General features: G+C 44.7%; 1 protein-coding gene across 2 annotated transcripts in view; it reads right to left on the reverse strand.

The window, feature by feature from the left end:
• Positions 1–12,498, reverse strand: part of WAPL (WAPL cohesin release factor) — a 215,496-nt gene that overhangs the window by 15,367 nt on the left and 187,631 nt on the right. For both annotated transcript variants that reach the window (XM_077454603.1, XM_077454602.1), the window contains 2 exons: positions 5,778–5,985; positions 964–1,052 (listed from right to left, as the gene is read on the reverse strand). In XM_077454603.1, coding sequence (XP_077310729.1) covers positions 964–1,052; positions 5,778–5,985 — 297 coding nt within the window. The remainder of the gene's footprint in view (positions 1–963; positions 1,053–5,777; positions 5,986–12,498) is intronic.

Here is a 12,498-nt window from a genome sequence, read left to right on the forward strand (position 1 = left end):
CCCATCAACTTTTTATACCTCTGGGGGCAGTTTTAATAACCCTTCATGGAGTTTATCATTCATTTTTCTACACAACCCACTACCCAGCCTTCTGCTCTATCACTAGATAACACCAGCAGGCAATTCTACACCTATCCTAATATATGCGATCCTCATCCCTATCGCTCCGTCCCGATCATCTACCTTGCCTCTTTAGTGCAGATAATCTCTGCCCGCACACCGAGTGCTATCCCGTTCAAAATCATACTCATGTGGGGCTGTGGTGCAAAACAAGTATGTATTATACATCAAAGAGGGGCCCCATAATCGCTCACCTCAATGGGTCGGGTGACGATACGCTAGTCTCTAGTCTTAATCTTAAAAGGAAAAGTCCAGCCTAAGCATGTTTGGCTGGGCTTCTCCTATGGGTTACAGGAGCGCAATTTGTTTTGTACTCCTGTGACCAGTTTTGAGCAGAGAGCAGGCTGAAGTCCGCTGAAATCACAGTAATAAGTCCAGGCCGCCATGACGATAAAGTCTGGACCTGCCAGGTGCCTGGACTGATATGCGTCTCAGCGAGCCGCTGAGATGGCCGCTCCCTGCTCCTCCACTGCTCAGTGGTCCAGTGAGCATGTGGGTGTAGGTGGATAGGCGGAGAGATGCTGATTGACAGTCAGCAGCTCTCTGCTCAGGGAGCTGAGAGAACCGAGCCATCAGTCATCGGTGTTCGAATGCTCGGTTCTCAGTGCAGAGGAGCTGGTGTGTCAGAAGCAGCATCAGAAGCAAAGTATGAAACTGCAAGAAAAAAAAAAAATAAATAAATAAAAAAGTCCATACACACACTTCTCAAAAAAAAAAAAAAAAAAAAAAAAATGGAACTCATAACATTTCAGCTAAGGGCATACATGGGAATTTGAAACATTTCCTTACAACAGCATATTTATACAATTACATTATCATTCATATATTACAAATTCTACTTACTGGACTCTCCTGGCAAAGACATCCTAGAAGCAAAGCTGTGTAGGAGGCAACAATGCAATCTTCCATGTGCTTCCCAGCATGCTGAAGAGCTAAAAATAAACACAACATACATTCTATTATTGCAGTTAACATGGAAGTCAGTCAATTGACATTTGAATATAATGCATCAGCAACCGTTTTAAATCCTTGGCAGATTTATACAAAGTATACTTTAACAAAATTCCTCATTTATATTATGTCACAGGGTTGTCCTTTGCTGAGCAACTTTTAAAAACATCAGAAACTTTACATCATTTCCACCTGGCATTAAAAGCTTTTACAAGTCAAAAATTCCTTGATCCTAATTGTACAGTACAGGTCACAGGCAAAGTATTCATAGATCCTAGGACTTCCCTAAGCAATAGATGCGAAGGGTAGACACTGGACAACAACTAGGCAAACAGAACTGTGACAACAGGACCAAAGACAAACTTTAGAGAGCTGCTTCAAGTATTTTGCAGCCTAAAACGCCATCCGCAGTATAATAGACTTGCACTGGGCAGAACCTTGAAAAAGTTAAGGGCTACTATACAAATTTTCTCTTGATTTTTTCCTTTAGATTTACCAAAACCACGTAGTACAAGGGCCTGCCTGATAGCATACAAATTGAGAGAGTTTAGGTTTGACCTCATAATATATGGTTTTAGTAAAACTAAAAAGGAAAAAAAAAAAAATCTAAAGAATATTGTATAGTTTGTATCCAGCTTTAGGAGAGAGGACCAGGTCTTAGAGCACAGCTACAGAAATTAGATGGAGAAATGCCCAGAATACTCCCATCAATATGGTGAAATGTGTGCATTAAAGCATATGAGGAGATCTGCCCATGACAATACAAGCACTAGTGATCAGATTCCTTGCACATGCCATGATGGTGGACTCAGAAGCAGGATGTCCCATTTGAGGTCATGAAGAGAATGTGTCAGGATAGGCCAAAAGGCAGTGTGACAAACTGGGAGGGATTATCTTCCACTGCAAAGCACAGAAAGCACTGATATGGTAGATAAATGGAAATATGCCGATAGCCATCTTGGATGTCTACGGATGCCATGCATTTCCCTCATCTCGGAGAGGCAATTATGTGGATTTCATGCAAAAAAAATTTTAGAATTTGAAGGCTATTCGGGATTTTAGATCCAGAACAGGGTGGGTTTCAAATTTGAATAAAATCCTTTGAATAGAATCAACTTGAATAAAGTGATGGTTCAGGGAATTCTGCAAATCTGACTATCCTGACGTTTTTGGTTTATTCTAGAGAAGAAAATGTTGATAAAAGAAAGAGCTTTGAACTCTATTCTCTACCCCTTTGAATCAACTGATCAAACCCCCAGGTCTGGATCATCTGTTATCCAGAGAATGAAACTTTAACAGATATCACTGCAATCTAAAGAGTTAGGGTGCTCCTTCATTGAGAAAGGGGTCTTTGGTCAAGACTTACTGGGATCTGTGGTCCAAGACTTGAGGCGAAAAGAAGTGCTAGAATTGGGTCTGGAAGTTGAAGCCTGGTCAGAGCAGTTAGGTGCTCTGCATTGTGAGTGGATAGAAGGTTGCTGTGGCTGGAAGTATTAAGAATGAAACCATTCCCCCAGTAACATCTCTGATGAATTGGTCAAGTTCCTCCCCAATTAGATCTCTTCTTTGAAAAAGCACACGTGAGATACTTTGTACAGATAGCTACAGCTTACAGATTCCCATTGGATAAATTAGTCTCATGACATGTTTTAGGAGATCAACACAAAATAAAATGCCAGAGTTTTTGCCGATGGCAGTAGCGAGAAGTGGTGGTACAATGTTCGACCTGTGGTGTGATGTCACAACCGGTAATCCACATGGAACTAAGCCCTTTAGTGCCCGTAGTAAAGACAAATCAAATATCGGCCCGGCCTTTAGGATGGACCTTTGCCCTGGATATATAGCACCCTGCAGCTAGCTACATACATTGTACCAAGTGCAAACAACCTATGCAGAATCTAGTGCAGAGTAAGATTCAGCCCACATTGTAGCTTCTGGTTAGGACTACCAAGGTTGCACCAATTCAGATGCAGAGCTTATACTTGTGACACTTAAAGACACAGAGATGTTTTTAGAATGCAAAGAAAAAATAAAAAGAAAAAAAGTTAGAGAGTGATCTCCCAGGACTCACGGAGTAGGGTAAGTTACAGGGGAAGCACCCAGTGAACATGTCCTCAAAAGCTTGCCAGTATTCAAATGTGAATACATTGCCTGTGTCTTGTGCGACTAAAATAGTTATTTTTTTCTGACTTGTTTGCTGCAGGCTTGTTCTGAGTTTCAGAAGTATTTAAACTATGCACAGACAATTAGAATTTTCTGTGGTAGACCAGCAACACTCATACGGCTCTTGTGACAGTCTTTTTTGAATTGAACTCCTCTAGAATGTTTATTTAATGCAGCAGAAGTGGCAAAGGCAATCTCTGAATACAGGCAGAGGGGTTTAGAGCTGATGCACAGAGAACAGCGCTGGATCGCAAGACGACTCAAGTAAAAGAGGTGGTGGAGGAGAGCTGCAATTGAAAGGTTTTACCATAATGCAGAGATTGCAATAAAGTGGTAGTAAACCGCAGTTAAAAAAAAAAAAAAAAAAAAGGAAATGTCATAATCTGGCAATGTCAATGCCAGATTATGGCACTGGCATTGTCATAAATTGCTAGTATGCATTGCATACTAGCACATTATTAAAGACTTGTCTTAAACTGAAGCACTCCAGCATCACACTGTCCTTGCTCAGAGAGCTTCCATCTCCACCCAGTCTTCGGTCTGGGTTTACAGCCTCTGGCTACATGAGTGGCAGGGGGCATGATGACGGCACTCCTGCATGAATATCTCCCAAACAGTGCGAGATTAGGCACTATTCACAGTACCTACAGGTAAGCCTCATCACAGGTTTACCTGTAGGTAAAAGATGAAAGTTGGTTTACCACCACTTTAAAGTAAAAAAAACATTTGCGTTTAGTATGACTTTAGGAAGGTTTACAATCGTCTAGAAACAGAAACCTTCGAGGAAGTGAAAACATCCTCAATAGTAACTGTAAGGTGTTTATAGGAGGACAGAAATAGCAGAACCCACTTTTGGAACAGATAAGTTCTTCTAAGCATTTTCCACCCGGCCGTTTAAACCATGAAAAGGATGGAATGGAACTTTTGCTTATGCGGGTTGACGAACTGCATCATCCTCCACCAGTGGTTTCTAGAGCACTGGCTGGCGTGCCCAGTTGCTGTGTCCCTCAGACACAACAGATCACATGACCAAGTACAAGAGTAAGAAAATTGGTCCTGTGATAGATGTATCCAATTACACTAATCACAAATGTAAACAATGGTCACTAGCCAATCAGTGTAGAGTGAACAGTGCAGTCAGCCACCTGTCTCAGTGTCAATAATGCAGACAGAAACCGTATACAACACAAGCGACACCAGTCAGTCATGCGCCAGACCTGTATAAACCACCACTAGCGTCATGATCGCCGCCAAACCAGTACCAGAGTCAGTGAAGTTAGGAATACTGTTCTGATCCCTACTACCAAAGTCAGCAGAGCCATTCAAGCCAGCAACAATGTTCTGATTACCGCCACACTAGTACCAGTGTCAGAGCCAGTGTTTCAGATTGCAGTATTGCCCCACGCCAGTACAGTGTCAAGAGAACCTGAATGTCATGCCCAAAAAAGGTTCACAAGTGAGAAGGCCTTTCAGATTCTGAGCATGTCTGATGTCAATAGTGAAGAGAAACTCTCACTTTCAGATTTAAAGTATGAACCCGTGGAGAGCAGCAGTTCATTAACCAGCTACGATTCATAGGAGATCATTAGAAAAAGAATCAGGCGTACCGAACAGCAAAAGGCAATTAGCATCTTAAATGATATAAAACTCAGTTATGTACAGTGTTGCCTGAGTAATTGTTATGCAAAGTCACAGCACAGATAACAAAAATGGCCTGGACAGGAAGGTGATGAAACAGTCCGGTCTTGAAATAGTTAAAGAATAGGACACAAATAAGAGTAGGGTGAATTTCAAAGAGCAGGAGGGGTGAAAATTCTCAGGATTGGGCCAGACCTCATAAAAAGTAAAAAAAAATAAAAAATTGTGTGTGCATTTGAAAACTCTCTGAACAGCAGCTGCATTCTATCAGATCAGAAGCAGTCACAGTTCGGCAACCGACACTGTTTAGCCAACTGCAGAAAGTGGTGAAAACAAGAGCCTGCAGTAGAGATGCCTCCATCCGTGAGGTTTAGAATGGATGGGGAATGGATTGATTTTCTCTAGTTCAGTTCATGGGCTGAACAAGAGACAACCAAGCTATAGCAAGCTTTACCAAGCTTTTTCAATGAAAGCTTCTGCTGTAGGCAAGGAGACAATCTTATTTCGTGCTCAAGTTCTGAACAAAACAGACATCGCTGAGCAGTAAGGCTGCACAAAACTATTATTTTTTTGACTATCATAAAAATTTAAGAGACAGCACACTAAACTTTTGATCTTAAAATGACTTCAAATGTAAATGTTAACTAAAATAAAAGTAAAAATACATATTATCACCCGCTTCTAGACCCAAGGCTGACAAATATTTGCACAATAGCAGGCATGAATAGTTAACCATTACTGATGAAAATAATATCAAGTCTGGAGTTCCCCTTTGAAGCAAGATATACATTTTTGAACAAAGTTATTATAGTACCTACCATGTCGAAAACTATACTGCGTCTGCCTATTAAATTATATAACAAAGTGACACAGTATAATCTAATATACAGTATAAAAAGACATACCTTTAGTAAGGTCAAGTTCTTCATCTTCCTCCTCCTTCTTTTCTGGCTCTTCCGCATTAGGACTTTTTTCAGTTGTAACCCACTGGATTTCACCTCCAGTTTCCTGCCATTCCCCGCTCTTGTCCTGTTGTGCTACAGGAACTTCTTTAATTAACTCATCTGTCTGGCTTTCCGCTAACTGGGCTGCTCGTTCCCGCTCAAGGAAAAGCTAAAATAAATAAAAGAAAGAAGAAAAAAAAAAGTTAAATACCTTTCATCAAACTTTGGGAAACCTCATTAATTAAATCCTTATACAGTGGGGACAGAAAGTATTCAGACCCCCTTAAATTTTTCACTGTTATATTGCAGCCATTTGCTAAAATCATTTAAGTAAATTTTTTCCCCTCAATGTACACACCGCACCCCATATTGACAGAAAAACACAGAATTGTTGACATTTTTGCAGATTTATTAAAAAAGAAAAACTGAACTATCACATGGTTTTAAGTATTCAGACCCTTTGCTGTGACACTCATATTTAACTCAGGTGCTGTCCATTTCTTCTGATCATCCTTGAGATGGTTCTACACCTTCATTTGAGTCCAGCTGTGTTAGATTATCCCCTTCCCGCCGAGCGTACGCAGATGTGCGTACTCGGCTTTTGGGGGTTATAATGGGATGATGCCCGTAGCTGCAGGCATCCCGGTACTGTTTTTCAGAGTGGGCAATCGGCTGTTATGCCGGAGTGGGAGTAGGAGTAGGAGTGGGAGTAGGAGTGGGAGTGGGAGGGAGTGGGAGTGGGAGTGGGAGTGGGAGGGAGTGGGAGTGGGAGGGAGTGGGAGTGGGAGGGAGTGGGAGGGAGTGGGAGGGAGTGGGAGGGAGTGGGAGTGGGAGGGAGTGGGAGGGAGTGGGAGTGGGAGGGAGTGGGAGTGGGAGGGAGTGGGAGTGGGAGGGAGTGGGAGGGAGTGGGAGGGAGTGGGAGGGACTTCCCCCCACCGGGGCTCCCGTTCAATAGGGAGCCTCGATCAACAAGTTTCTGGCGGCTAGGGACAGACTGCCTTGAAGCCGTAAGTGGCTTCATACCAGTCTCCTAATTGTGTGATGTCACTTCCCGTTTACTTGGCTGCCAATGGCGCCGGATAAAAAAAAAAAAAATACAGTATTCAGAATCGCCGAAAATGGGGATCTGAATACTTTGAAGTGTAAAGGAGGGATCAGGGGTCTTTAAGACTTCCATAAACCTTGAAAAGCAAAAAAGAGCTTTGGTGAGAGAGGTAAAAAGAGGTAAAGAGGTAAAAAGGAACCCAAAGATCACTGTGGCTGAGCTCCAGAGATGCAGTCGGGAGGTGTGAGAAAGTTGTATAAAGACAACCATCACTTGACTCTGATAGGAGGTCAGCTAGCGGGGGAAAAAAAGGAAAAAAAAAAAGGGGGGGGGGGGGGGGAGAGGGGAAAAGATTAATTAAAGGGGGTGATGGATGAGCCTAAGAGCCGTGTTTCTTCAACGTGTCACGTTCTGTTTCCCAGGGGCCTCCCCCTGTGGGCGTTTTGGTTTTTATACGTTAATTGAAGTTTTGGTTAACAAATTTCTAATGTTATCTTGTTTAGGTGTTATCTAATTGTTGCGGAGTGCCGCTCGACCGGAGCGGGTCTGCTTGCCACTCCACCTGTTGTGACCTTGGGGATTCATTTCCCCACGGTAGCACCAGGAATGCAACCCCTTAACGGGTTGCTCTTCAACCGATCCCTGCAATCCAAAGGGACTCTGAGCAGGCTCCACCCTGCCACCCCATACCCTGGGGAACCCAGGTTTCTCTTCCTCCTGGGCCCTCCCCCCTTTTCTCTCCTTTTCTGGTCTTCCCTTCTTCTCTCTACTCACATGTCTTCTCCCCTTCAGGTGCCTCCAAGGAGAGTGGGTCGTCATGAGCCATCCCGGTTTCTGGGAACACAACGCATCCTCAACCTCGAGACCAGGGCCCGCTCGGGACAGGTAATCAAAGCCGGCACATGTTCGCACCCCACACCTCATGTCTATGGCTGACGACACATCCCAAGTACAATCTCTCAAAGTAGCATCCCATAACACCCAAGGCCTAAACTCCCCCATCAAAAGGCGCAAGGCCCTACATAGCTACCACTCTAAGAATTTTGACATTGTTCTTCTACAAGAAACACACTTCCCGAAAAGCTTTAATTCCTCCTTCCTTCACCGTCACTACCCTACCTTTTACCTTGCCAGTGCCGATGATAAGAAAAGAGGGGTCGCAGTCCTCATTTCCAAACGCACATCTTTTACCCTGTCTCAAACTATTAGGGATGGGGAAGGCCGTTACATTCTTGTCAAGGGACATATAAATGGGTCACTCTTCTCCCTCATCTCATATTACGCCCCCAACAAAGGCCAAACTCTGTTCTTTTCTTCCATGCTAACCTCCCTTTCCCCTCATTTGGAGGGTAAGGTGATCATGGGCGGTGACTCTAACGTCGCCTTTGATCACATGTTAGACAAGTCTTCTCCAAAAAAAGTCTCTCCTGAAAAGACCTCCCAAGCAGAGTCTTCGCATTGCACGGCTCTTTCACGCCTTGGGTATGATAGACTCCTGGAGGGAACTTAATCCCTCAGCCCAGGACTATACACACTTCTCTGCACCCCACAGGACCTACGCCCGCATAGACCACATTTTCATTCATTTCACTGACATTCCTCTAGCCTCCCACGCCGCCATAGTTGAAGTCCCTTGGTCTGACCACGCACTAGTCTCCCTGAAAATTTCCGGCTGCCTAAACCGAACAACTCCACCACAATGGCGGCTGAAAGAGTCTTTACTTTCCCACCCGGCACATCGCACTAGCCTTGAAAATGACCTTAAGGAATATTTCCATAATAATGACACTGAGGACATTTCTCCCAGTGTACTGTGGGGGGCTCATAAGGCAGTTATGAGGGGCAAGCTCATCCAGCTCTCCTCCCGCCTTAAACGGGAAAAACAAGCAGACATCAAATTGGAGAAAAATTTCCGGATCTTATGCAAAGCGCATAAAAAGCACCCCTCTGTTTCCTCTCTTGCTCGCCTTGATGCAGCCAAGATCGCTCTTAACACCGCCCTCACCTCCAGTGCCGAAAAATATACCCAATGGGTGAGTGGTAGATTTTATCTTAACTCAGATAGATTCGGACCACTCCTCGCGGCAAAACTTTCTCCCAAATTCAGAGCTCAGGCCCTTGCAAAAATCAAATCATCTTCTGGTACCCTTACACAAAACCCCAAACATATCCTGAATGCCTTCCACGAATTCTATGCTAAGCTTTACTCTAGCCCGAACCCTACCAGCTCTCAGTCTACTGAAACCTACCTCGACAGCGTTCCCCCTCCCCAAGATATCGGACTCTCATCGTTCAATCATGGATGCCCCCATTTCAGAAGCAGAAGTCAGAGCAGTTATTAAGGACCTTAGGAAAGGGTCTGCTCCGGGCCCGGACGGGTTTCCGACACACTACTATAAGACCTTCTCTGACATTCTGTCTCCTTATCTGGCCCGATTTTTCAACTCCTTGTCCCAAGCCTCACCCCTTGACCATGCAGCCAATTTGGCATATATCTCGGTCATTCCTAAACCGGGGAAAGATCAGAGTCTAGTTAGCAACTACAGGCCTATCTCATTAATCAACAATGACCTGAAAATAATGACCAAAATTCTCTCTAACCGACTGGGATCTTTCATTGGCACTTATATCCACAAGGACCAAGTGGGCTTCATCCCTGGAAGACAGGGACCGGACCAGATAAGGAGAGCGGTGGATATTATTTCCCTTCTTAACTCGGGGTGGGACGGAGGGCCTCCTCAGGAGGGCTTCCTCCTCTCTATAGATTTGCAGAAAGCATTCGACACTATCACTTGGCCCTACTTATTTGGCGTCCTAGGAAAGTGGGGCTTTGGTCCCCACTTCATCCACCTCCTTGAGGCCCTTTACTCCCACCCCCGAGCACAGGTTAGACTCCAGGGCCACCTCTCAGACCCCTTCTTAATTAGTAAAGGAACCAGACAGGGCTGCCCACTCTCCCCCCTTCTCTTTGCCATTGGTATCGAAACGTTAGCTATTTCCATCAGGAATCACCCAGACATTCAGGGAGTGAAATGTGGCGACACGACCCATAAATGCGCTCTGTTCGCGGATGACGTCCTTCTCTATCACTTCCCCCCTAATCTCGACCCCTCATGTCCTTCAACTCCTCCAAAAATTTGGACAAATCTCGGGACTCCAAGTTAATATGGCCAAGTCAACAGCCCTCAACGTTTCCCTATCCCCCGACCTAGTAAACAAGCTAAAAGAGCACTTCCCTTTCGCCTGGAGCTCCTCCTCCATCCCCTATTTAGGGGTCCACCTTACGTCCAATTTTGGTCGATTATTCCATCACAATTACCCACCCATGTTTAAAAAACTTAAAAATGATCTCGAACAATGGTCCCTCCACAAGATGAGAAGATGAAAAGGGAAGATTAATGCTGTTAAAATGACCCTTCTCCCTAGGTTACTGTATCTCTTCCGCTCTCTACCAATTCTGGTCCCTAAGTCTCTCGTACAGAACCTTCAGTCTGCAATTATTAAATTTACCTGGGGCAAATCCAACCATAGACTCCCCAAGAAAACACTATTCAGACCCAGACGGAAAGGCGGTCTAGGTCTGCTCAATCTCTGGTGGTACTATCAGGCAGCACAACTCTGCCAGAGATATCTAATGTTTATTCGAGAGGACCTAAACCCGATTGGATAGAGATGGAAAGACAGGCTATCCCTAAACACACCATCGATTTTCTTCTATGGCGCCCCCCAAAATCTAGACCCCCGGTCATGTCCTCTACCCTTTCTCACTCCCTCGCCCTTTGTGATAAGATATACAACTCCAACACCCTTACTTCCAAGTGGCAACCTCTCGCACATATTTTGAACAACCCTTCATTTCAGCCGGGGCAGAATATCAGAGCATTCCAATGGTGGATAGACAAAGGTCTTTACAGAATAGGACATTTTCTCAACCCAGCAGGGCCACTCAAGCTGAGTCAATGCATCTCTAAGCTGGAGATGCCTCCCACAGAAAGGTTCCGGTTCCATCAAATATCCCATTTTTTGCACAAGCTAACTTCCCAACACCCCCTCCCCCTCACAGTTTCATCTTACGAACTCTGGTGTTCTTCAGCCATAGACATGAGGGGAGGGATTTCTCTGATCTATTCGGCGCTTGCCGAGCCAATGGATAAAGCGCAATACATGCTGAGCTGGGAACATGACCTAGGACTTGAGTGGGACCTGGACTCCTGGCACACCCATTTCAATACTGCCTTCAAGGGGATCCTTAACACATCCTTAGTGGAGGCGGATGTCAAAGTCCTTACCCGCTGGTACCTGGTCCCCACCCCCCTTGCTAAATTTTACCCTCAGTCCTCTCCCTTATGCTTTAGAGGGTGTGGGCACCTAGGATCGCTCATTCACATTTTATGGGAATGTCCCAGGATCAGAAACTTCTGGAATAAGACTTTAGCTCTGATCCGCAAGGTCACTGGCCATGCAGCCCCTCAATCCCCAGCATTTGCCCTCCTAAATGATAGAATCCCCCACATCCCCAAACACACTAAATTTTTGATTCACTTTATTCTACTGGGTGCTAAGTTGACTATAGCCAGGTCCTGGAAATCCCCTAGGGTTTCCTTCCCGAACCTGAAACAAAAAATCACCTGGATTATGTTTCAAGAAAAAACTTCCTATGCCATTCTTGACAAAATGGACAAATTTAAAAGGGTGTGGGAACCCTGGGCTAATCACATTGGGACCCTCCTTTAGCCTTTAGTCTCAGTACTCGGGTTCCTCGTTTTGCTCCGCCCCGGGAGCTGAAATCTCCCCTGACTACCTCCCACTCTCCTTGGCCCAGGCACCTTCCGCTCCGTACTGTCCTCCCCCCCTCTTCTTCCACCCTTTCTTTTCTTCTTCTCACTTTCCCCCTCTTGTCTCCTCCCTTCCTCCCCCCGGCACAGGCTGAGGGAGGGCGGCTGACGTTTTTCTTAACAGGCTTTGGCTCATTAGGTGCTTCTAGGCCTGAACTATTCGCAATATCTATTGTTTGCTACACCTTCCCAGGGGCTAGTCCCCACGTCTAGCTGTGAGCCAAGCCTTTGTTTAGGACCCCCTGGGGTATCTGCCAGGCTCTACCTTTTAGTTTTTTTTTTTTTTTAGATAGTTTCGTTCTCAGAATACGCTAAGCAGGGTATTATGTGATTTGAAATCAGCTGGTCCTCGGATCCGGGTGGGCCACGGGGCTCTGTCACAGTAAGTTCCCTGTCGGGGTGTCGGGGCTTCAGGCCGCCGGGAGAGAGGGTTCATTTATGCTTATTATTTTATACTCTGTCTCTCCTTCATAGTTCCCCTAGTACTCCTTTCCTTTTTTCTCCACTCTGATTTTCTTCAGGAGTTAAATTTTAACCCTAGATGTTTATGTTAAACCATACTCCTGATCCTCTCAGGTACTAGGATCTCCTTGCTGTTACTTCTAAAGATTTTTATTAGATGCTTTGGCACGGAACATCTCTTTTTCTTATGTACAGCCTGTTATGTTTTCATTTTTAAGATTTCCCCTGCGTGGGAGTTTCAACTCTGTTATGACCTCAATATTTCAATAAAACTCTTTTAAACTTAAAAAAAAAAAAAAAAAAAAGAAGACAACCATCACTGTAGCCCTCCACCAGTTGG

Source organism: Lithobates pipiens, unplaced genomic scaffold (genome assembly GCF_037356315.1).
Source record: "Lithobates pipiens isolate NorthernLeopardFrog02 unplaced genomic scaffold, aLitPip1_a1.2 Scaffold_25, whole genome shotgun sequence".
NCBI classification, from domain to species: domain Eukaryota; kingdom Metazoa; phylum Chordata; class Amphibia; order Anura; family Ranidae; genus Lithobates; species Lithobates pipiens.